Raw genomic sequence first — 25594 nt, 5'->3', positions numbered from 1 at the left:
TCATTCTTTAAAAGTAACTTCCTCACCATTTTATATAAGCATGCTCCGTTCAAAAAATGCAGAACTAAGAACAGATACAGCCCTTGGTTCACCCCAGACCTGACGGCCCTCGACCAGCACAAAAACATCCTGTGGCGGACTGCAATAGCATCGAATAGTCCCCGTGATATGCAACTGTTCAGGGAAGTCCGGAACCAATACACGCAGTCAGTCAGGAAAGCTAAGGCCAGCTTCTTCAGGCAGAAGTTTGCATCCTGTAGCTCCAACTCCAAAAAGTTCTGGGACACCGTGAAGTCCATGGAGAACAAGAGCACCTCCTCCCAGCTGCCCACTGCACTGAGGCTAGGTAACACGGTCACCACTGATAAATCCATGATTATCGAAAACTTCAATAAGCATTTCTCAACGGCTGGCCATTCCTTCCGCCTGGCTACTTCAACCTCGGCCAACAGCTCCGCCCCCCCCCGCAGCTCCTCGCCCAAGCCTCTCCAGGTTCTCCTTTAACCAAATCCAGATAGCAGATGTTCTGAAAGAGCTGCAAAACCTGGACCCGTACAAATCAGCTGGGCTTGACAATCTGGACCCTCTATTTCTGAAACTATCTGCCACCATTGTCGCAACCCCTATTACCAGCCTGTTCAACCTCTCTTTCATATCGTCTGAGATCCCCAAGGATTGGAAAGCTGCCGCAGTCATCCCCCTCTTCAAAGGGGGAGACACCCTGGACCCAAACTGTTACAGACCTATATCCATCCTGCCCTGCCTATCTAAGGTCTTCGAAAGCCAAGTCAACAAACAGGTCACTGACCATCTCGAATCCCACCGCACCTTCTCCGCTGTGCAATCTGGTTTCCGAGCCGGTCATGGGTGCACCTCAGCCACACTCAAGGTACTCAACGATATCATAACCGCCATCGATAAAAGACAGTACTGTGCAGCCGTCTTCATCGACCTTGCCAAGGCTTTCGACTCTGTCAATCACCATATTCTTATCGGCAGACTCAGGAGCCTCGGTTTTTCGGATGACTGCCTTGCCTGGTTCACCAATTACTTTGCAGACAGAGTTCAGTGCGTCAAATCGGAGGGCATGCTGTCTGGTCCTCTGGCAGTCTCTATGGGGGTGCCACAGGGTTCAATTCTCGGGCCGACTCTTTTCTCTGTGTATATCAATGATGTTGCTCTTGCTGCGGGCGATTCCCTGATCCACCTCTACGCAGGCGACACCATTCTATATACCTTCGGCCCGTCTTTGGACACTGTGCTATCTAACCTCCAAACAAGCTTCAATGCCATACAACACTCCTTCCGTGGCCTCCAACTGCTCTTAAACGCTAGTAAAACCAAATGCATGCTTTTCAACCGGTCGCTGCCTGCACCCGCATGCCCGACTAGCATCACCACCCTGGATGGTTCCGACCTAGAATATGTGGACGTCTATAAGTACCTAGGTGTCTGGCTAGACTGCAAACTCTCCTTCCAGACTCATATCAAACATCTCCAATCGAAAATCAAATCAAGAGTCGGCTTTCTATTCCGCAACAAAGCCTCCTTCACTCACGCCGCCAAGCTTACCCTAGTAAAACTGACTATCCTACCGATCCTCGACTTTGGCGATGTCATCTACAAAATGGCTTCCAACACTCTACTCAGCAAACTGGATGCAGTCTATCACAGTGCCATCCGTTTCGTCACTAAAGCACCTTATACCACCCACCACTGCGACTTGTATGCTCTAGTCGGCTGGCCCTCGCTACATATTCGTCGCCAGACCCACTGGCTCCAGGTCATCTACAAGTCCATGCTAGGTAAAGCTCCGCCTTATCTCAGCTCACTGGTCACGATGGCAACACCCATCCGTAGCACGCGCTCCAGCAGGTGTATCTCACTGATCATCCCTAAAGCCAACACCTCATTTGGCCGCCTTTCGTTCCAGTACTCTGCTGCCTGTGACTGGAACGAATTGCAAAAATCGCTGAAGTTGGAGACTTTTATCTCCCTCACCAACTTCAAACATCAGCTATCTGAGCGGCTAACCGATCGCTGCAGCTGTACATAGTCTATTGGTAAATAGCCCACCCTTTCTCACCTACCTCATCCCCATACTGTTTTTATTTATTTACTTTTCTGCTCTTTTGCACACCAATATCTCTACCTGTACATGACCATCTGATCATTCATCACTCCAGTGTTAATCTGCAAAATTGTAATTATTTGCCTACCTCCTCATGCCTTTTGCACACATTGTATATAGACTCCCCCTTTGGTTTCTACTGTGTTATTGACTTGTTAATTGTTTACTCCATGTGTAACTCTTTGTTGTCTGCTCACACTGCTATGCTTTATCTTGGCCAGGTCGCAGTTGCAAATGAGAACTTGTTCTCAACTAGCCTACCTGGTTAAATAAAGGTGAAATAAATAAAATAAAAAATAAAATAGAGGTAGGTTCACCTGGCTGGGACACTAGACACTACATCGATCTAGAGGTAGGTTCACCTGGCTGGGACACTACATGGAGCTAGAGGTAGGTTCACCTGGCTGGGACACTAGACACTACATCGATCTAGAGGTAGGTTCACCTGGCTGGGACACTACATAGATCTAGAGGTAGGTTCACCTGGCTGGGACACTAGACACTACATCGATCTAGAGGTAGGTTCACCTGGCTGGGACACTAGACACTACATCGATCTAGAGGTAGGTTCACCTGGCTGGGACACTACATAGGACTAGAGGTAGGTTCACCTGGCTGGGACACTAGACACTACATCGATCTAGAGGTAGGTTCACCTGGCTGGGACACTACATGGAGCTAGAGGTAGGTTCACCTGGCTGGGACACTAGACACTACATAGATCTAGAGGTAGGTTCACCTGGCTGGGACACTACATAGATCTAGAGGTAGGTTCACCTGGCTGGGACACTAGACACTACATCGATCTAGAGGTAGGTTCACCTGGCTGGGACACTAGACACGACATAGATCTAGAGGTAGGTTCACCTGGCTGGGACACTAGACACAACATAGATCTAGAGGTAGGTTCACCTGGCTGGGACACTAGACACTACATAGGACTAGAGGTAGGTTCACCTGGCTGGGACACTAGACACTACATAGATCTAGAGGTAGGTTCACCTGGCTGGGACACTAGACACTACATAGGACTAGAGGTAGGTTCACCTGGCTGGGACACTAGACACTACATAGATCTAGAGGTAGGTTCACCTGGCTGGGACACTAGACACTACATAGATCTAGAGGTAGGTTCACCTGGCTGGGACACTACATGGAGCTAGAGGTAGGTTCACCTGGCTGGGACACTAGACACTACATAGATCTAGAGGTAGGTTCACCTGGCTGGGACACTACATAGATCTAGAGGTAGGTTCACCTGGCTGGGACACTAGACACTACATCGATCTAGAGGTAGGTTCACCTGGCTGGGACACTACATAGATCTAGAGGTAGGTTCACCTGGCTGGGACACTAGACACAACATAGGACTAGAGGTAGGTTCACCTGGCTGGGACACTAGACACTACATAGATCTAGAGGTAGATTCACCTGGCTGGGACACTACATAGATCTAGAGGTAGGTTCACCTGGCTGGGACACTAGACACTACATAGATCTAGAGGTAGGTTCACCTGGCTGGGACACTAGACACTACATAGGACTAGAGGTAGATTCACCTGGCTGGGACACTACATCGATCTAGAGGTAGGTTCACCTGGCTGGGACACTAGACACTACATAGATCTAGAGGTAGGTTCACCTGGCTGGGACACTAGACACTACATAGGACTAGTGGTAGGTTCACCTGGCTGGGACACTAGACACTACATAGATCTAGAGGTAGGTTCACCTGGCTGGGACACTACATAGATCTAGAGGTAGGTTCACCTGGCTGGGACACTAGACACGACATAGATCTAGAGGTAGGTTCACCTGGCTGGGACACTAGACACTACATAGGACTAGAGGTAGGTTCACATGGCTGGGACACTAGACACTACATAGATCTAGAGGTAGATTCACCTGGCTGGGACACTACATAGATCTAGAGGTAGGTTCACCTGGCTGGGACACTAGACACTACATAGATCTAGAGGTAGGTTCACCTGGCTGGGACACTAGACACTACATAGGACTAGAGGTAGGTTCACCTGGCTGGGACACTAGACACTACATAGGACTAGAGGTAGATTCACCTGGCTGGGACACTACATAGATCTAGAGGTAGGTTCACCTGGCTGGGACACTAGACACTACATAGGACTAGAGGTAGATTCACCTGGCTGGGACACTACATCGATCTAGAGGTAGGTTCACCTGGCAGGGACACTACATATATCTAGCGGTAGGTTCACCTGGCTGGGACACTAGACACTACTTAGATCTTGAGGTTGGGGTGTGTCTGTGTTTCTAAAAAGCTGTTTTTATGAAACTGTGTGTGTGTGTGTGTGTGTGTGTGTGTGTGTGTGTGTGTGTAGGTGGTGTTGAGGGAGGACCAGAGGCCTGAGGAGGGGGAGGCGATTGCTCGCAGCCTGATGAAGGAGCTCGGTGTCGGGGATGACAGCCTGGTGACTGGGGCCTACGTGGACCTCTTGCTGGAAGACCAGGGATAGCAACACACAGTATATGAACCCTCCAATGCAGGACTAAAACATTCCCATCATGTGAAAGCAACTGGAAAACGCTTTTGGTAATAAAAAATTAAATAGCAAATGTTTGTGTGATGTTTAATATGGTCTAAGGGCCTGGGCCTGAGTTTTTGCTAAGATAATATAGGGAGCTGGGTTTACTAAGATAACGTAGGGAGCTGGGTTTATGAAGATAACGTAGGGAGCTGGGTTTACGAAGATAACGTAGGGAGGTGGGTTTACTAAGATAACATAGGGAGCTGGGTTTCTACTAAGATAACATAGGGAGCTGGGTTTCTACTAAGATAACATAGGGAGCTGGGTTTCTACTAAGATAACATAGGGAGCTGGGTTTCTTAGATAACATAGGGACCTGGGTTTCTACTAAGATAACGTAGGGAGCTGGGTTTGTACTAAGATAACGTACGGAGCTGGGTTTCTACTAAGATAACGTAGGGAGCTGGGTTTCTACTAAGATAACGTAGGGAGCTGGGTTTACTAAGATAACGTAGGGAGCTGGGTTTGTACTAAGATAACGTACGGAGCTGGGTTTCTACTAAGATAACATAGGGAGCTGGGTTTACTAAGATAACGTAGGGAGCTGGGTTTCTACTAAGATAACGTAGGGAGCTGGGTTTACTAAGATAACGTAGGGAGCTGGGTTTACTAAGATAACGTGGGGAGCTGGGTTTCTACTAAGATAACGTAGGGAGCTGGGTTTCTACTAAGATAACGTAGGGAGCTGGGTTTACTAAGATAACGTAGGGAGCTGGGTTTACTAAGATAACGTAGGGAGCTGGGTTTCTGCTAAGATAACGTAGGGAGCTGGGTTTCTGCTAAGATAACGTAGGGAGCTGGGTTTACTAAGATAACGTAGGAAGCTGGGTTTACTAAGATAACGTAGGGAGCTGGGTTTACTAAGATAACGTAGGGAACTGGGTTTCTGCTAAGATAACTTAGGGAGCTGGATTTCTGCTAGATAACGTAGGGAGCTGGGTTTCTTAGATAATGTAGGAAGCTGGGTTTCTGCTAAGATAACTTAGGGAGCTGGATTTCTGCTAGATAACATAGGGAGCTGGGTTTCTGCTAGATAACTTAGGGAAATGGGTTTCTTCTAAGATTACATAGGGAGCTGGGTTTCTGCTAGATAACTTAGGGAATTGTTTTAACCAAGGGTCATTTAGCTGTTTGATTAGAAATTATTGTACCTTTGTAGGTTTAAAAATTAATTTGATGAAACACTGAATTTGGCCTTACTGCTATTAACCATAGAAAACCATTGAATCACAGATTCATGGGAAAACATGAATACAGGAAGTATCTTTGAAGTTTCTGAGAGATACAATAACTTTACTACAACACTACTCCCTCTACCACCTCTCCTTCCTCTCTCTGCCTCCTCTCCTTCATCTCTGCCTCCTCTCCTTCCTCTCTCTGCCTCCTCTCCTTCCTCTCTCTGCCTCCTCTCCTTCCTCCCTCTGCCTCCTCTCCTTCATCTCGGCCTCCTCTCCTTCCTCTCTGCCTCCTCTCCTTCCTCTCTCTGCCTCCTCTCCTTCCTCTCTGCCTCCTCTCCTTCCTCTCTCTGCCTCCTCTCCTTCATCTCTGCCTCCTCTCCTTCCTCTCTCTGCCTCCTCTCCTTCATCTCTGCCTCCTCTCCTTCCTCTCTCTGCCTCCTCTCCTTCCTCTCTCTGCCTCCTCTCCTTCATCTCTGCCTCCTCTCCTTCCTCTCTCTGCCTCCTCTCCTTTGTCTCTCTGCCTTCTCTCCTTCCTCCCTCTGCCTCCTCTCCTTCCTCTCTCTGCCTCCTCTCCTTCCTCTCTCTGCCTCCTCTCCTTCCTCCCTCTGCCTCCTCTCCTTCATCTCTGCCTCCTCTCCTTCCTCTCTCTGCCTCCTCTCCTTTGTCTCTCTGCCTTCTCTCCTTCCTCCCTCTGCCTCCTCTCCTTCCTCTCTCTGCCTCCTCTCCTTCCTTCCTCTGCCTCCTCTCCTTCCTCCCTCTGCCTCCTCTCCTTCCTCTCTCTAGCCAGCGAAGATCTCAATCCCATTATGCTAATTCGATTTCCGTAGGGGCACGGACATCAACTATAGAATCTCTAGTCTAGAGAACGTTAACATATTTCTCTAAGGTTGACCACCAAATGGTGCTAGTTCCACTCTACATTGTGTGTGTGGTGGGGGGGCTTGTTTACCCAGCATGCAGCAGATGACTTGCTGTCTTTGAAGGGTCACCATAGCAACAGGAAACTCTCCCTCCAATGCCCACGCTTGCCTGTAAGCACCTTTTTTCTCTGCCTCACCCCTTCCCTCTCGCTCTTCTCTCTCTCCATCGCTCTCTTCCTTCCCCTATCCCTCTCTTCCCTCTCACTCTTCTCTCTCTCCATTGCTCTCTTCCTTCCCCTATCCCCCTTCCCTCTCTGCTTCTCCCTCTTGCTCTCACTACCTCTCCATCTCTCTGCCTCTCCTACCCCCTCTCTCTTTCTCTGTGACTCTCCACTCTCTCTCTCTCTCTCTCTCTGCCTCCATCCCTCTCTCTTTCTCTCTTTACCTCTACCTGCCCCTCTCACTACATCTTCTCCCCCCTCTCTTTCTCTTTTTACCTCTCCTTGCCCCTCTCTCTCTGCCTCTCCTCTCTCTCTCTTTGAGTCTCCGCTCTCTCTCTGCCTCTCCGTCCCCCCTCTCTCTCTGCCTCTCCCTTGTCTCTCTCTGCTTCTCCTTCCCCCTCTTTTTTCTGCCTCTCTCTGCCTCTCCTCTGCTTCTCCCACTGTCTGCCTCCTCTCTCTGCCTCTCTACCATCTCCCACTGTCTCTGCCTCCTCTCTCCTTCCTCTCTCTCTGCCTCTCTACTCTCTGCAATTGTCTCTGCCTCCTCTCTCCTTCCTCTCTCTTTGACTCTCTACCCTCCCCAACTTTTTCTGCCTCCTCTCTTTCTCTGCCACTACCCTCTCCCACTGTCTCTGCCTCCTCTCTCATTCCTTCTTCTCTCTGCCTCTCTACCCTCTCCCACTGTCTCTGCCGCCTCTTTCCTTCCTCTCTCCTTCCCTCTACCCTCTTCCACTGTTTTCCTTCACCTCTCTCCTTCCCTCTCTCTCTGCCTCTCTACCGTCTCCCACTCTCTGCCTCCTCTCTATGCCTCTCTACCCTCTCCCACTGTCTGTTCCTCCTCTCTTCCTCCTCTCTCTCCCCTCTCCCATTGTCTCTGCCTCCTCTCCCCTCCCTCTCTCTCCCCTCTCCCATTGTCTCCGCCTCCCCTCTCCTCCCTTTCTCTCTCCGCCTCTCTACCCTCTCCCATTGTTTCTGCCTCCTCTCTCCTTCCTTACTCTCTCTGTCTCTCTACCTTCTCCCACTGTCTCTGCCTCCTCTCTCCTTCCCTCTGCCTCTCTACACTCTCCCACTGTCTCTGCCTCCTCTCTCCTTCCTCTCTCTCTCTCTCTGCCTCTCTACCCTCTCCCACTGTCTGCCTCCTCTCTGCCTCCCTACCCTCTCCCACTGTCTCTGCCTCTCTACCCTCTCCCACTCTCTCTGCCTCTCTACCCTCTCCCACTGTCTCTGCCTCTCTACCCTCTCCCTCTGTCTCTGCCTCTCTACCCTCTCCCACTGTCTCTGCCTCTCTACCCTCTCCCACTGTCTCTGCCTCTCTACCCTCTCCCACTGTCTCTACCTCCTCTCTGCCTCTCTACCCTCTCCCACTGTCTCTGCCTCTTCTCTGCCTCTCTACCCTCTCCCACTGTCTGCCTCCTCTCTGCCTCTCTACCCTCTCCCACTGTCTCTGCGTCTCTACCCTCTCCCACTGTCTCTACCTCCTCTCTGCCTCTCTACCCTCTCCCACTGTCTCTGCCTCTTCTCTGCCTCTCTACCCTCTCCCACTGTCTCTGCCTCTTCTCTGCCTCTCTACCCTCTCCCACTGTCTCTGCCTCTCTACCCTCTCCCACTGTCTCTGCGTCTCTACCCTCTCCCACTGTCTCTGCCTCCTCTCTGCCTCTCTACCCTCTCCCACTGTCTCTGCCTCTCTACCCTCTCCCACTGTCTCTACCTCCTCTCTGCCTCTCTACCCTCTCCCACTGTCTCTGCCTCTTCTCTGCCTCTCTACCCTCTCCCACTGTCTCTGCCTCTTCTCTGCCTCTCTACCCTCTCCCACTGTCTCTGCGTCTCTACCCTCTCCCACTCTCTCTGCCTCTCTACCCTCTCCCACTGTCTCTGCCTCCCAACCCTCTCCCTCTGTCTCTGCCTCCTCTCTGCCTCTCTACCCTCTCCCACTCTCTCTGCCTCTCTACCCTCTCCCTCTGTCTCTGCCTCTTCTCTCCTTCCTCTCTCTCTGATTCCTTCACATTTATCACTCTGCCATACATTTTCTTCCTTTCTTTCTCAATTTTCTAGTTTCCTCTCCTCCTTTCTCCTCCTCTTCTGTTATCTGAGAGTGATGTGTTAGTGTCAGAGAGAGGGAGGGAGGGAGGGAGGGAGGGAGGGAGGGAGGGAGGAAAGGGGATAGATTGGTGTAGGTCTGGCCCACGCATCAGTGGGAGACTGAGCCTTTCTATCCACACACACACACACAGTCAGTGTGTCATGCTTGCACTGTGTGGGCTGAACTGAGCATTCTTGCCATACAGTAACGGTACATAGACTGCCTCCTCTTTCCTCTCTCTCTCTCTCCTCTCTTTCCCCTCTCTCTCTCATCCATTTCTCGTTCCCCTCGCTTTCCTTGTTTTCTCTTCTTCTCTCTTTCCTCTCTTTCCTCTCTCTCCATCTCTTTCTTTCTCCCCATCTCTCTGGCTTTCTCACACTCTATATCTCTCTCTTTCTCTCTCACACTCTCCATCTCTCTCTCCACCTCTCTCTCAGTGTGCAGGCAGAGAAGCCTGGTGATGGAGGATCTGTGTCTCTGATGCTGTGGGTGAGTCTCTTCTCTCTCCTGCATGCTTTCTGTTGAGGGTTGCAAGGTGTGTGTGTGTGTGTGTGTGTGTGTGTGTGTGTGTGTGTGTGTGTGTGTGTGTGTGTGTGTGTGTGTGTGTGTGTGTGTGTGTGTGTGTGTGTGTGAGAGAGTGAGAGAGTGAGTGAGTGAATGAGTGAGTGAAGCAGCTAATGACACAGCTTGCCTCTCACCTGCTGTACCTCTACCTGTCTCTACCTGATTACAGTCGTGACTGAAGCTTCTTCACCCACACGTCACTTTCCCTCCTCCCCTCTCTCTCCCTTTTCCCCTTCTCCCTCTCTGTCCTGCCCTCTCGTTTTCTCCCTCTCCATTCCCAAACCAATAAATACTTTTGGTACCTTCAAGATATAAAGCATATCATGAGTAATCCACATGACAAGGTTTCAGTATGATGATGAGACTGGTTGAGTGTCAAGATGTTTCAGTATGATGATGAAGACTGGTTGAGTGTTCCAGTATGATGATGAAGACTTGTTGAGTGTTTCAGTATGATGATGAGACTGATTGAGTGTTTCAGTATAATGATGAGACTGGTTGAGTGTTTCATTATGATGATGAGACTGGTTGAGTGTTTCAGTATGATGATGAGACTGGTTGAGTGTCAAGATGTTTCAGTATGATGATGAAGACTGGTTGAGTGTTTCAGTATGATGTTGAGACTGGTTGAGTGTTTCAGTATGATGATGAGACTGGTTGAGAGTTTCAGTATGATGTTGAGACTGGTTGAGTGTTTCAGTATGATGATGAGACTGGTTGAGTGTTTCAGTATGATGATGAGACTGGTTGAGTGTCAAGATGTTTCAGTATGATGATGAAGACTGGTTGAGTGTTTCATTATGATGAAGAAGACTGGTTGAGTGTTTCAGTATGATGATGAAGACTGGTTGAGTGTTTCAGTATGATGATGAGACTGGTTGAGAGTTTCAGTATGATGATGAGACTGGTTGAGGGTTTCAGTATGATGATGAGACTGGTTGAGTGTTTCAGTATGATGATGAGACTGGTTGAGTGTCAAGATGTTTCAGTGTGATGATGAAGACTGGTTGAGTGTTTCAGTATGATGATGAAGACTGGTTGAGTGTTTCAGTATGATGATGAGACTGATTGAATGTTTCAGTATAATGATGAGACTGGTTGAGTGTTTCATTATGATGATGAGATTGGTTGAGTGTTTCAGTATGATGTTGAGACTGGTTGAGTGTTTTAGTATGATGATGAGACTGGTTGAGAGTTTCAGTATGATGATGAGACTGGTTGAGTGTTTCAGTATGATGATGAGACTGGTTGAGAGTTTCAGTATGATGATGAGACTGGTTGAGGGTTTCAGTATGATGATGAGACTGGTTGAGTGTTTCAGTATGATGAAACTGGTTGAGTGTCAAGATGTTTCAGTATGATGATGAAGACTGGTTGAGTGTTTCATTATGATGATGAAGACTGGTTGAGTGTTTCATTATGATGATGAAGACTGGTTGAGTGTTTCAGTATGATGATGAAGACTGGTTGAGTGTTTCAGTATGATGATGACACTGGTTGAGTGTTTCAGTATGATGATGAGACTGGTTGAGTGTCTCAATGTCTCAGTATGATGATGAAGACTGGCTGAGTGTTTCATTATGAAGATAAAGACAGGTTGAGTGTTTCATTATGATGATAAAGACTGGTTGAGTGTTTTAGTATGATGATGAGACTGGTTGAGTGTTTCAGTATGATGATGAGGACTGGTTGAGTGTTTCATTATGGTGATGAAGACTGGTTGAGTGTTTCACTATGATGATGAAGACTAGTTGAGTGTTTCAGTATGATGATGAAGACTGGTTGAGGGTTTCAGTATGATGATAAAGACTGGTTGAGTGTTTTAGTATGATGATGAGACTGGTTGAGTGTTTCAGTATGATGATGAGGACTGGTTGAGTGTTTCATTATGGTGATGAAGACTGGTTGAGTGTTTCACTATGATGATGAAGACTAGTTGAGTGTTTCAGTATGATGATGAAGACTGGTTGAGGGTTTCAGTATGATGATGAAGACTGGTTGAGTGTTTCAGTATGATGATGAGACTGGTTGAGTGTTTCATTATGGTGATGAGACTGGTTGAGTGTCTCAATGTTTCAGTATGATGATGAAGACTGGTTGAGGGTTTCATTATGGTGATGAAGGCTGGTTGAGTGTTTCAGTATGATGATGAGACTGGTTGAGTGTGAAATACTAGTGTCTAAATGTTTGTTTGTATTTCTGATGTATGTTTGAGGGTTATGTAATGATTATCTCTCTCTCACCTCTTTCTCTCTCAATTAAATTAAATTTAAGGGCTTTATTGTCATGGAAACATATGTTTACATTGCCAAAGTAAGTGACATAGATAATAAACAAAAGGGAAATAAATGAACAGTAAACATCACACTCACAAAAGCACAACATGTTTTAAATAATATAGATATTTAAATGTTATTACTGGCTATGTACAATGTTGTAGGAATGTGGAAATAGTTGAAGTACAAAAGGGAAGATGAATAAACAGAGGAATATGGGTTGTATTTACAATGGTGTTTGTTCTTCACTGGTTGCCATTGTGGCAACAGGTCACAAATCTCGCTGCACACAGGTATTTCACGTATGGAATTTTATCAATGTTGGATTTGTTTTGTAATTCTTTGTGGGTCTCTGTGTAATCTGAGGGAAATATGTCTCTCTAATATGGTCATACATTTGACAGGAGGTTAGGAAGTTCAGTTCGGTTTCCACCTCATTTTGTGGGCAGTGTGCACAGCCTGTCTTCTCTTGAGAGCCAAGTCCGCCGATGGCGGCCTCTCTCAATAGCAAAGCCATGCTCACTGCGTCTGTACATAGTCAAAGCTTTCCATCATTTTGGGTCAGTCACAGTGGTCAGGTATTCTGTTTAGCAAATAACATTCCAGTTTGCTTTTCCAATGTGTCAAGTAATTATTTTTTTGTTTTCTCATGATTTGGTTGGGTCAAATTGTGTTGCTGTCCTGGGGCTTTGAGGGGTCTGGTTGTGAACACAGCTCGCTGAGGGGACTCTTCTCCAGGTTCATCTCTCTGTAGGTGAGGGCTTTGTAATGGAAGGTTTGTAGAATTTAACAGCTAGAATATAATTGTTCTTTTGGGGATTCTGGGTTAAGTCCTAATTCTGCTCTGCATGCATTAGTTGGTGTTCTACATTTTACACGGAATATGCTTTTGCAGTTCTACATGCAGAGTCTCAATTTGGTGTTTGTCCCATTTTGTGAATTCTTGGTTGGTGAGCGGACCCCAGACCTCACAACCATATAGGGCAATGGGTTCTATCGCTGATTCAGAAATGTGTCAAATTTTATGCTCCTTTTGTGTGCATAAAAGCTTTATGGAAGTTACCTGTGGTGCTGATGTTTAGGTTGAGGTAGGTATAGTTGTTGGTGTGCTCTAGGGAAACAGTGTCTAGATGGAATTTGTATTTGTGGTCCTTTGGAACACCATTATTTTTGTTTTACTGAGATTTTCTATCAGGGCCCAGGTCTGGCAGAATCTGTGCATAAGATTTAGGTGCTGCTGTAGGCCCTCCAATGGTTGGGGACAGAAGCACCAGATCATCAGCAAGCAGTATACATTTGACCTCAGATTCTAGCAGGGTGAGGCCGGGTGCTGCAGACTGTTCTAGAGCCCTTGCCAATTGGTTGATATATATGTTGAAGAGGGTGGGGCTCAAGCTGCGTACATGGATTTTATAATGTCGTATGTTTTCCCACAACACCGCTTTCCATCAATGTATATACCAGATCCTCATGCCGAATTGAGTCTAAAGCTTTTTTTGAAATCAGCAAAGCATGAGAAGACTTTGCTTTTGTTTTGTTTGTTTGTCAATTAGGATGTGCAGGGTGAATATGTGGCCTGTCGTACGGTCATTTGGTAAAAAGCCAAATTGAAATATGATCAGTACATTGTTTTCCCTGAGGAAATGTAGAAGTCTGCTGTTAATGATAATGCAGAGGATTTTCCCAAGGTGGCTGTTGACGCATATCCCACGGTAGTTATTGGGGTCACATTTCTCTTCACTTCTGTGGATTGGGGTGATCAGTCCTTGGTTCCATGTATTGGGGAAGATGCCAGAGCTGATTTAATTTTAAAAAAAGATTTTAAGAATAGCCAATTGGAACTTGTGGTCTGTATATTTGATCATTTCATTGAGGATCCCATCAACACCACAGGCCTTCTTGGGTTGGAGGGTTGGCATTTTGTCCTCTAGTTCATTCATTGTAATTGGAGAATCCAGTGGGTTCTGGTCGTCTTTAATAGTTGACTGTTTTATTGATCATGTGTATGTTTTTGCTGGTTGTCCTTTGTTATAGAGCCAATCAGATTGGAGAAGTGATTTATCCATAGATATATACTGTAGTTATAGAGCCAATCAGATTGGAGAAGTGATTTATCCATAGATATATACTGTAGTTATAGAGCCAATCAGATTGGAGAAGTGATTTATCCATAGATTGGTGTTGTGGTTTATCCATAGATAGATACTGTAGTTATAGAGCCAATCAGATTGGAGAAGTGATTTATCCATAGATAGATACTGTAGTTAAAGAGCCAATTAGATTGGAGAAGTGATTTATCCATAGAAAAATACTGTAGTTATAGAGCCAATCAGATTGGAGAAGTGATTTATCCATAGATAGATACTGTAGTTATAGAGCCAATCAGATTGGTGTTGTGGTTTATCCATAGATAGATACTGTAGTTATAGAGCCAATCAGATTGGAGAAGGGGTTTATCCATAGATATATACTGTAGTTATAGAGCCAGTCAGATTGGAGAAGGGGTTTATCTCTCTCTCTCTCTCTCTCTCTCTCTCTCTCCCTCTCTCTCTCTCTCTCTCTCAATACAATTCAAGGGGCTTTATTGGCATGGGAAACATGTGTTAACATTGCCAAAGCAAGTGAGGTAGATAATATACAAAAGTGAAATAAACAATAAAAATGAACAGTAAACATTACACATACAGAAATGTCAAAACAATAAAGACATTACTAATGTCATATTATCTATATATATATAGTGTTGTAACGATGTACAAATGGTTAAAGAACACAAGGGAAAATAAATAAGCATAAATATGGGTTGTATTTACACTGGTTGCCCTTTTCTTGTGGCAACAGGTCACAAATCTTGCTGCTGTGATGGCACACTGTGGAATTTCCCCCAGTAGATATGGGAGTTTATCAAAATTGGATTTGTTTTCGAATTCTTTGTGGATCTGTGTAATCTGAGGGAAATATGTATCTATAATATGGTCATACGTTGAACAGGAGGTTAGGAAGTGCAGCTCAGTTTCCACCTCATTTTGTGGGCAGTGTGCACATAGCCTGTGTTCTCTTGAGAGCCAGGTCTGTCTATGGCGGCCCTTCTCAATAGCAAGGCTATGCTCACTGAGTCTGTACATAGTCAAAGCTTTCCATTCGTTTGGGTCAGTCACAGTGGACAGGTATTCTGCCACTGTGTACTCTCTGTTTAGGGCCAAATAGCATTCTAGTTTGCTCTGTTTTTTTAAAAATTCTTTCCAATATGTCAAGTAATTAACTGAGTTTTCTCATGATTTGGTTGGGTCTAATTGTGCTGCTGTCCTGGGGCTCTGTGGGGTCTGTTTGTGTTTGTGAACAGAGCCCCAGGACCAGCTTGCTTAGGGGACTCTTCTCTAGGTTCATCTCTCTGTAGGTGATGGCTTTGTTATGGAAGGTTTGGGAATCGCTTCCTTCCTCTCTCTCTGTCTCTCTCTGTGTGTGTCTATCTGTGTGTCTCTCTCTCTCTTTCTCTGTGTGGGTGTGTCTCTCTCTCTCTCTCTCTCTCTCTCTCTCTCTCTCTCTCTCTCTCTCTCTCTCTCTCTCTCTCAGTGTTCAGTTTGAGGGAAGTTTATAGCTGAACCTGTTCTTTGGTTGTCATGGTAACGGCAGGGAGGTGCAGTGAGGTACTGGAATATAGCAAAATGGAGCGTAGGAGCTCTCTATCATCTCTCTGTTTCTCTATCTTTGTTTCACTCCCTTTATCAGTGTTGGGAAGACTTGGCCTTTCTGAGGGTAGTGAAGGTTCCTCTAGTCCTGTATGGTAGGGAAGGTTCCTCTAGTCCTGTATGGTAGTGAAGGTTCCTCTAGTCCTGTATGGTAGGGAAGGTTCCTCTAGTCCTGTATGTATGATAGGGAAGATTCCTCTAGTCCTGTATGGTAGGGAAGGTTCCTCTAGTCCTGTATGGTAGGGAAGGTTCCTCTAGTCCTGTATGGTAGGGAAGGTTCCTCTAGTCCTGTATGGTAGTGAAGGTTCCTCTAGTCCTGTATGTATGGTAGGGAAGGTTCCTCTAGTCCTGTATGATAGGGAAGGTTCCTCTAGTCCTGTATGGTAGTGAAGGTTCCTCTAGTCCTGTATGTATGGTAGAGAAGGTTCCTCTAGTCCTGTATGGTAGTGAAGGTTCCTCTAGTCCTGTATGGTAGGGAAGGTTCCTCTAGTCCTGTATGGTAGGGAAGGTTCCTCTAGTCCTGTATGGTAGGGAAGGTTCCTCTAGTCCTGTATGGTAGGGAAGGTTCCTCTAGTCCTGTATGGTAGGGAAGGTTCCTCTAGTCCTGTATGGTAGTGAAGGTTCCTCTAGTCCTGTATGTATGGTAGGGAAGGTTCCTCTAGTCCTGTATGATAGGGAAGGTTCCTCTAGTCCTGTATGTATGGTAGTAAAGGTTCCTCTGGTCCTGTATGATAGGGAAGGTTCCTCTAGTCCTGTATGTATGGTAGTAAAGGTTCCTCTAGTCCTGTATGGTAGTGAAGGTTCCTCTAGTCCTGTATGTATGGTAGAGAAGGTTCCTCTAGTCCTGTATGGTAGGGAAGGTTCCTCTAGTCCTGTATGGTAGTGAAGGTTCCTCTAGTCCTGTATGGTAGGAAGGTTCCTCTAATCCTGTATGGTAGGAAGGTTCCTCTAGTCCTGTATGTATGGTAGAGAAGGTTCCTCTAGTCCTGTATGGTAGGGAAGGTTCCTCTAGTCCTGTATGGTAGTGAAGGTTCCTCTAGTCCTGTATGGTAGGAAGGTTCCTCTAGTCCTGTATGGTAGGGAAGGTTCCTCTAGTCCTGTATGGTAGTGAAGGTTCCTCTAGTCCTGTATGGTAGGGAAGGTTCCTCTAGTCCTGTATGGTAGGGTAGGTTCCTCTAGTCCTGTATGTATGGTAGTAAAGGTTCCTCTAGTCCTGTATGGTAGGAAAGGTTCCTCTAGTCCTGTATGGTAGGGAAGGTTCCTCTAGTCCTGTATGTATGGTAGTAAAGGTTCCTCTAGTCCTATATGTATGATAGGGAAGGTTCCTCTAGTCCTGTATGGTAGGGAAGGTTCCTCTAGTCCTGTATGTATGGTAGTAAAGGTTCCTCTAGTCCTGTATGTATGGTAGGGAAGGTTCCTCTAGTCCTGTATGGTAGGGAAGGTTCCTCTAGTCCTGTACGGTAGGGAAGGTTCCTCTAGTCCTGTATGGTAGGGAAGGTTCCTCTAGTCCTGTATGGTAGTAAAGGTTCCTCTAGTCCTGTATGGTAGGGAAGGATCTTCTAGTCCTGTATGTATGGTAGGGAAGGTTCCCCTAGTCTTGTATGGTAGGGAAGGTTCCTCTAGTCCTGTATGGTAGGGAAGGTTCCTCTAGTCTTGTATGGTAGTGAAGGTTCCTCTAGTCCTGTACGGTAGGGAAGGTTCCTCTAGTCCTGTATGGTAGGGAAGGTTCCTGTAGTCCTGTATGGTAGTAAAGGTTCCTCTAGTCCTGTATGGTAGGGAAGGATCTTCTAGTCTTGTATGTATGGTAGGGAAGGTTCCCCTAGTCTTGTATGGTAGGGAAGGTTCCTCTAGTCCTGTATGATAGGGAAGGTTCCTCTAGTCCTGTATGGTAGGGAAGGTTCTTCTAGTCCTGTATGGTAGGGAAGGTTCCTCTAGTCCTGTATGGTAGGGAAGGTTCCTCTAGTCCTGTATGGTAGGGAAGGTTCTTCTAGTCCTGTATGGTAGGGAAGGTTCCTCTTGTCCTGTATGGTAGGGAAGGTTCCCCTAGTCTTGTATGGTAGGGAAGGTTCCTCTAGTCCTGTATGATAGGTAAGGTTCCTCTAGTCCTGTATGGTAGGGAAGGTTCTTCTAGTCCTGTATGGTAGGGAAGGTTCCTCTAGTCCTGTATGGTAGGGAAGGTTCCTCTAGTCCTGTATGGTAGGGAAGGTTCCTCTAGTCCTGTATGGTAGGGAAGGTTCCTCTAGTTCTGTTTGGTAGGAAGGTTCCTCTAGTCCTGTATGGTAGTGAAGGTTCCTCTAGTCCTGTATGGTAGTGAAGGTTCCTCTAGTCCTGTATGTATGGTAGGGAAGGTTCCTCTAGTCCAGTATGGTAGGGAAGGTTCCTCTAGTCCTGTATGGTAGTGAAGGTTCCTCTAGTCCTGTATGTATGGTAGGGAAGGTTCCTCTAGTCCTGTATGTATGGTAGGGAAGGTTCCTCTAGTCCTGTATGTATGGTAGGGAAGGTTCCTCTAGTCCTGTATGTATGGTAGGGAAGGTTCCTCTAGTCCTGTATGGTAGTGAAGGTTCCTCTAGTCCTGTATGTATGGTAGGGAAGGTTCCTCTAGTCCAGTATGGTAGGGAAGGTTCCTCTAGTCCTGTATGGTAGTGAAGGTTCCTCTAGTCCTGTATGTATGGTAGGGAAGGTTCCTATAGTACTGTATGTATGGTAGAGAAGGATCTGTATATCTAAATGGCCAGACAACTCAGTCAGAGAAATACCTTGAAGCTCTGATGTTAGGCGTTAAGAATAGGTACGTTAGTTCATGTGGGTGGGTTAGTTCAGGGGTTAGGGCTAGGTAGGTGGGTGGGTTAGTTCAGCGGTTAGGGCTAGGTAGGTAGATTAGTTCAGGGGTTAGGGCTAGGTAGGTATGTTAGTTAAGGGGTTAGGGCTAGGTAGGTGGGTTAGTTCAGGGGTTAGGGCTAGGTCGGTTAGTTCAGGGGTTATGGCTAGGTAGGTGGGTTAGTTCAGGGGTTAAGAATAGGTAGGTTAGTTCAGGGGTTAGGGCTAGGTAGGTGGGTTAGTTCAGGGGTTAGGGCTAGGTGTGTGGTTTAGTTCAGGGGTTAGGGCTAGGTGGGTTAGTTCAGGGGTCAGGGCTAGTTAGGTGGGTTAGTTTAGGGCTAGGTAGGTGGGTTAGTTCAGGGGTTAGGGCTAGGTAAGTTAGTTCAGGGGTTAGGGCTAGGTAGGTGGGTTAGTTGAGGGGTTAGTGCTAGGTGGGTTAGTTCAGGGGCTAGGTAGGCGGGTTAGTTCAGGGGTTAAGAATAGGTAGGTTAGTTCAGGGGTTAGCGCTAGGTAGGTGGGTTAGTTCAGGGGTTAGGGCTAGGTCGGTGGGTTAGTTCAGGGGCTAGGTAGGTGGGTTAGTTCAGGGGTTAAGAATAGGTAGGTTAGTTCAGGGGTTAGCGCTAGGTAGGTGGGTTAGTTCAGGGGTTAGGGCTAGGTCAGTGGGTTAGTTCAGGGGTTAGGGCTAGGTAGGTGGGTGGGTTAGTTCAGGGGTTAGGGCTAGGTAGGTTAGTTCAGGGGTTAGGGCGAGGTGGGTTAGTTCAGGGGTTAGGGCTAGGTCGGTGGGTTAGTTCTGGGGTTAGGGCTAGGTAGGTGGGTTAGTTCAGGGGTTAGGGCTAGGTAGGTGGGTTAGTTCAGGGGTTAGGGCTAGGTAGGTGGGTTAGTTCAGGGGTCAGGGCTAGGTAGGTGGGTTAGTTTAGGGGTTAGGGCTAGGTGGGTTAGTTCAGGGGTTAGGGCTAGGTAGGTGGGTTAGTTTAGGGGTTAGGGCTAGGTAGGTAGGTTAGTTCAGGGGTCAGGGCTAGGTAGGTGGGTTAGTTCAGGGGTTAGGGCTAGGTAGGTGGGTTAGTTCAGGGGTTAGGTCTAGGTGGGTGGGTTAGTTCAGGGGTTAGGGCTAGGTAGGTGGGTTAGTTCAGGGGTTAGGGCTAGGTAGGTGGGTTAGTTCAGGGGTTAGGGCTAGGTGGGTTAGTTCGGGGGTTAGGGCTAGGTAGGTGGGTTAGTTCAGGGGTTAGGTCTAGGTGGGTGGGTTAGTTCAGGGGTTAGGGCTAGGTAGGTGGGTTAGTTCAGGGGTTAGGGCTAGGTAGGTGGGTTAGTTCAGGGGTTAGGACTAGGTAGGTTAGTTCAGTGGTCAGGGCTAGGTAGTAGGTGGGTTAGTTCAGGGGTTAGGGCTAGGTAGGTGGGTTAGTTCAGGGGTTAGGGCTAGGTAGGTGGGTTAGTTCAGGGGTCAGGGCTAGGTAGGTGGGTTAGTTTAGGGGTTAGGGCTAGGTGGGTTAGTTCAGGGGTTAGGGCTAGGTAGGTGGGTTAGTTTAGGGGTTAGGGCTAGGTGGGTTAGTTCAGGGGTTAGGGCTAGGTAGGTGGGTTAGTTTAGGGGTTAGGGCTAGGTAGGTAGGTTAGTTCAGGGGTCAGGGCTAGGTAGGTGGGTTAGTTCAGGGGTTAGGGCTAGGTGGGTTAGTTCAGGGGTTAGGGCTAGGTATGTGGGTTAGTTTAGGGGTTAGGGCTAGGTAGGTAGGTTAGTTCAGGGGTCAGGGCTAGGTAGGTGGGTTAGTTCAGGGGTTAGGGCTAGGTAGGTGGGTTAGTTCAGGGGTTAGGTCTAGGTGGGTGGGTTAGTTCAGGGGTTAGGGCTAGGTCGGTGGGTTAGTTCAGGGGTTAGGGCTAGGTAGGTGGGTTAGTTCAGGGGTTAGGGCTAGGTAGGTGGGTTAGTTCAGGGGTTAGGACTAGGTAGGTTAGTTCAGTGGTCAGGGCTAGGTAGTAGGTGGGTTAGTTCAGGGGTTAGGGCTAGGTAGGTGGGTTAGTTCAGGGGTTAGGGCTAGGTAGGTGGGTTAGTTCAGGGGTCAGGGCTAGGTAGGTGGGTTAGTTTAGGGGTTAGGGCTAGGTGGGTTAGTTCAGGGGTTAGGGCTGGGTAGGTGGGTTAGTTTAGGGGTTAGGGCTAGGTAGGCAGGTTAGTTCAGGGGTCAGGGCTAGGTAGGTGGGTTAGTTCAGGGGTTAGGGCTAGGTAGGTGGGTTAGTTCAGGGGCTAGGTTGGTGGGTTAGTTCAGGGGTTAGGTCTAGGTGGGTGGGTTAGTTCAGGGGTTAGGGCGAGGTGGGTTAGTTCAGGGGTTAGGGCTAGGTCGGTGGGTTAGTTCTGGGGTTAGGGCTAGGTAGGTGGGTTAGTTCAGGGGTTAGGGCTAGGTAGGTGGGTTAGTTCAGGGGTTAGGGCTAGGTAGGTGGGTTAGTTCAGGGGTCAGGGCTAGGTAGGTGGGTTAGTTTAGGGGTTAGGGCTAGGTGGGTTAGTTCAGGGGTTAGGGCTAGGTAGGTGGGTTAGTTTAGGGGTTAGGGCTAGGTAGGTAGGTTAGTTCAGGGGTCAGGGCTAGGTAGGTGGGTTAGTTCAGGGGTTAGGGCTAGGTAGGTGGGTTAGTTCAGGGGCTAGGTAGGTGGGTTAGTTCAGGGGTTAGGTCTAGTTGGGTGGGTTAGTTCAGGGGTTAGGGCTAGGTCGGTGGGTTAGTTCAGGGGTTAGGGCTAGGTAGGTGGGTTAGTTCAGGGGTTAGGGCTAGGTAGGTGGGTTAGTTCAGGGGTTAGGACTAGGTAGGTTAGTTCAGTGGTCAGGGCTAGGTAGTAGGTGGGTTAGTTCAGGGGTTAGGGCTAGGTAGGTGGGTTAGTTCAGGGGTTAGGGCTAGGTAGGTGGGTTAGTTCAGGGGTTAGGGCTAGGTAGGTGGGTTAGTTCAGGGGTTAGGGCTAGGTAGGTGGGTTAGTTCAGGGGTCAGGGCTAGGTAGGTGGGTTAGTTCAGGGGTTAGGGCTAGGTGGGTTAGTTCAGGGGTTAGGGCTAGGTAGGTGGGTTAGTTTAGGGGTTAGAGGTAGGTAGGTTAGTTCAGGGGTCAGGGCTAGGTAGGTGGGTTAGTTCAGGGGTTAGGGCTAGGTAGGTGGGTTAGTTCAGGGGTTAGGTCTAGGTGGGTGGGTTAGTTCAGGGGTTAGGGCTAGGTCGGTGGGTTAGTTCAGGGGTTAGGGCTAGGTGGGTTAGTTCGGGGGTTAGGGCTAGGTAGGTAGGTTAGTTCAGGGGTTATGGCTAGGTAGGTGGGTTAGTTCAGGGGTTAGGGCTAGGTAGGTGGGTTAGTTCAGGGGTTAGGGCTAGGTAGGTGGGCTAGTTCAGGGGCTAGGTAGGTGGGTTAGTTCAGAGGTTAGGGTTAGGTGGTTGGGTTAGTTCAGGGGCTAGGTAGGTTTGTTAGTTCAGGGATTAAGGCTAGGTAGGTGGGTTAGGGCTAGGTGGGTAGGTTAGTTCAGGGGTTAGGTAGGTGGGTAAGTTCAGGGGTTAGGGCTAGGTAGGTAGGTTAGTTCAGGGGTTAGGTAGGTGGGTTAGTTCAGGGGTTATGTGGGTAATGTAGTGTGTTTGTGAATCTGGTTGTTCAGCCAGGAACCTAGGAAAGAGATGGAATGTGTCTGTGTTTTTGTGTTTTTGTGTTTTTGTGTAACGTAGTGTGTTTGTGTGTAATGTAGTGTGTTTGTGTGTAACGTAGTGTGTTTGTGTGTAATGTAGTGTGTTTGTGTGTAATGTAGTGTGTTTGTGTGTAATGTAGTGTGTTTGTGTGTAATGTAGTGTGTTTGTGTGTGTTTGTGTGTAATGTAGTGTGTTTTGTGTGTAATGTAGTGTGTTTGTGTGTAATGTAGTGTGTTTGTGTGTAATGTAGTGTGTTTGTGTGTAATGTAGTGTGTTTGTGTGTAATGTAGTGTGTTTGTGTGTGTTTGTGTGTAACGTAGTGTGTTTGTGTGTAATGTAGTGTGTTTGTGTGTAATGTAGTGTGTTTGTGTGTAATGTAGTGTGTTTTGTGTGTAATGTAGTGTGTTTGTGTGTAATGTAGTGTGTTTGTGTGTAATGTAGTGTGTTTGTGTGTGTTTGTGTGTAACAGTGTGTTTGTGTGTAATGTAGTGTGTTTGTGTGTAACAGTGTGTTTGTGTGTGTTTGTGTGTAACAGTGTGTTTGTGTGTAATGTAGTGTGTTTGTGTGTGTTTGTGTGTAACAGTGTGTTTGTGTGTAACGTAGTGTGTTTGTGTGTAACAGTGTGTGTGTGTAACAGTGTGTTTGTGTGTAATGTAGTGTGTTTGTGTGTAACAGTGTGTTTGTGTGTAACAGTGTGTTTGTGTGTAACAGTGTGTTTGTGTGTAACAGTGTGTTTGTGTGTAACGGTGTGTTTGTGTGTAATGTAGTGTGTTTGTGTGTAACAGTGTGTGTGTGTAACAGTGTGTTTGTGTGTAACAGTGTGTTTGTGTGTAACAGTGTGTGTGTGTAACAGTGTGTTTGTGTGTAATGTAGTGTGTTTGTGTGTAATGTAGTGTGTTTGTGTGTAACAGTGTGTTTGTGTGTAACAGTGTGTTTGTGTGTAACAGTGTGTTTGTGTGTAACAGTGTGTGTGTGTAACAGTGTGTTTGTGTGTAACAGTGTGTGTGTGTAACAGTGTGTTTGTGTGTAATGTAGTGTGTTTGTGTGTGTTTGTGTGTAACAGTGTGTTTGTGTGTAACAGTGTGTTTGTGTGTAATGTAGTGTGTTTGTGTGTAACAGTGTGTTTGTGTGTAATGTAGTGTGTTTGTGTGTAACAGTGTGTTTGTGTGTAATGTAGTGTGTTTGTGTGTAACAGTGTGTTTGTGTGTAACAGTGTGTTTGTGTGTAACAGTGTGTTTGTGTGTAACAGTGTGTTTGTGTGTAACAGTGTGTGTGTGTAACAGTGTGTTTTTGTGTAACAGTGTGTTTGTGTGTAATGTAGTGTGTTTGTGTGTAACAGTGTGTTTGTGTGTAATGTAGGGTGTTTGTGTGATGTACTTTGTGTGTGGTTGTCTGGGTTATCTGGGCCTTGCAGCTCCTCCAGTTTTTCCTGCCAAACATCCGTCTCCACGGGAACACAGACAGGAAAGAGGAAGTGTGAGCTAATAGGAAACTTTTAGAACAGGAGGAGAGGGAGGAGGGGAAGACAGTAGGGTACGGTAGGTAGGAGAGGAAAGATTAAAAAGATGTCAAAGGATGTGTTTAGGGGTTAGGGTTGTGGTTAGGGTTTAGGGTTGTGGTTATGGTTTAGGGTCGTGGTTAGGTGTTAGGGTTGAGGTTAGGGTTGTGTTCAGGGTTTAGGGTTGTGGTCAGGGTTTAGGGTTGTGGTTAGGGGTGAGGGTTGTGGTTAGGGGTTAGGGTTGTGGCAGGGTTTAGGGTTGAGGTCAGGGTTTAGGGTTGTGGTTAGGGGTTAGGGTTGTGGTTTAGGGTTGTGGTCAGGGTTTAGGGTTGTGGTCAGGGGTTAGGGTTGTGGTTAGGGGTTAGGGTTGTGGTTAGGGTTCATGGTGGTGGTTAGGGTTGTGGTCAGGGTTTAGTGTTGTGGTTAGGGGTTAGGGTTGTGGTTAGGGTTGTGGTCAGGGTTTAGGGTTGTGGTTAGGGGTTAGGGTTGTGGTCAGGGTTTAGGGTTGTTGTCAGGTTTTAGGGTTGTGGTCAGGGTTTAGGGTTATGGTTAGGGTTTAGGGTTGTGGTTAGGGTTTATGGTGGTGGTTAGGGTTGTGGTCAGGGTTTAGGGTTGTTGTCAGGGTTTAGGGTTGTGGTCAGGGTTTAGGGTTGTGGTCAGGGTTTAGGGTTCTGGTTAGGGTTAGGGTTTATGGTTATGGTTAGGGTTTAGGATTGTGGTCAGGGTTAGGGTTTAGGGTTGGGGTTAGGGTTGTGGTTAGGGTTTAGGGTTGTGGTTAGGGTTAGGGTTGTGGTCAGGGTTTAGGGTTGTGGTTAGGGGTTAGGGTTGTGGTTAGGGGTTAGGGTTGTTGTTGGGTTGTGGTTAGGGTTAGGGTCAGGGTTTAGGGTGGTGGTTAGGGTTTAGGGTTGTGGTTGTGGTTTAGGGTTGTGGTCAGGGCTTATGGTTGTGGTTAGGGTTGTCGTTGGGTTGTGGGTAGGTATGTGGTTAAGGTTGTGGTTAGGGTTCAGGGTTGTATTTAGGGTTTAGGGTTGTGGTTAGGGTTGTGATCAGGGTTTAGGGTTGTGGTTAGGGTTTAGGGTTGTGGTCAGGGTTTAGGGTTGTGGTTAGATTTTAGGGTTGTTTTTAGGGTTTGGGGTTGTGGTTAGGGTTTAGGGTTGTGGTTAGGGGTTAGGGTTATGGGTTGTGGTTAGGGTTATGGGTTGTGGGTTGTGGTCAGGTTTTAGGGTTGTAGTTAGGGTTGTAGTTAGGGTTTAGGGTTGTGGTTAGGGTTTAGGGTTGTGGTTCGGGTTTGGGTTTAGGGTTAGGGTTGTGGTCAGGGTTTAGGGTTGTAGTTAGTGGTTGTGGTCAGGGGTTATGGGTTGCCGTTAGGCGTTGTAGTTATGGGTTGTATTAAGGGTTATGGTCAGGGTTTAGGGTTGTAGAGCTGCCATTAACCAATCAGTGAGCTCTAAAAGGAGTACAGGATGTCACCATGTCACTTGATTTTGTTGTGGTCACTGAGTACCAACCTATCACTGAGGACCAATATTGCTAGCCTTTCTATTAGTCAGATGTGAGGAGCTGGAGCCGTCCTACTGGTGGTTAAGGAGGAAATGAGGGGGAAGTGTGTTCCTTCCCAATCCTCCCTCCTCTGGTTTCCCTTCAGAAAGACAAGAGAGTTATCAAGACACTGTAGAGCCCTAGACACAGAGAAGTACAGACTACAGGACTACTACAGACCAGTACCTTACTACTACAGACCAGTACAGGACTACTACAGACCAGCACAGGAGTACTACAGACTACTACAGACCAGCACAGGAGTACTACAGACAAACACAGGACTACGACAGACCACCACAGGAGTACTACAGACTACTACAGACCAGCACAGGAGTACTACAGACAAGCACAGGACTAGTACAGACCAGCACAGGAGTACTACAGACCAGCACAGGAGTACTACAGACCAGCACAGGAGTACTACAGACCAGCACAGGACTACTACAGACCAACACAGGACTACTACAGACCAGCACAGGAGTACTACAGACCAGCACAGGACTACTACAGACCAACACAGGACTACTACAGACCAGCACAGGACTAGT

General features: G+C 47.3%; 1 protein-coding gene and 1 long non-coding RNA gene across 2 annotated transcripts in view; both read left to right on the top strand.

Annotated features, from left to right (window-relative positions):
• The first annotated feature begins 2489 nt into the window (after positions 1–2489).
• On the top strand, positions 2490–4726 carry LOC116361897 (uncharacterized). Its single transcript, XR_004207675.1, has 2 exons — positions 2490–2521; positions 4492–4726. It is a non-coding gene; the product is annotated as an uncharacterized LOC116361897 (long non-coding RNA).
• A 4660-nt stretch (positions 4727–9386) lies between these two features.
• LOC109884624 (SH3 and multiple ankyrin repeat domains protein 3) overlaps positions 9387–25594 on the top strand; it is a 73738-nt gene continuing 57530 nt past the window's right edge. Inside the window, exon 1 of the mRNA XM_031816239.1 lies at positions 9387–9526. Within this exon, the coding sequence (XP_031672099.1) occupies positions 9518–9526 (9 nt within the window). The 5' untranslated portion in view covers positions 9387–9517. The remainder of the gene's footprint in view (positions 9527–25594) is intronic.

This window comes from Oncorhynchus kisutch, unplaced genomic scaffold (assembly GCF_002021735.2).
Source record: "Oncorhynchus kisutch isolate 150728-3 unplaced genomic scaffold, Okis_V2 scaffold767, whole genome shotgun sequence".
Taxonomy (NCBI): Eukaryota; Metazoa; Chordata; class Actinopteri; order Salmoniformes; family Salmonidae; genus Oncorhynchus; species Oncorhynchus kisutch.
This window is presented reverse-complemented; position numbering and strand designations above follow the sequence as displayed.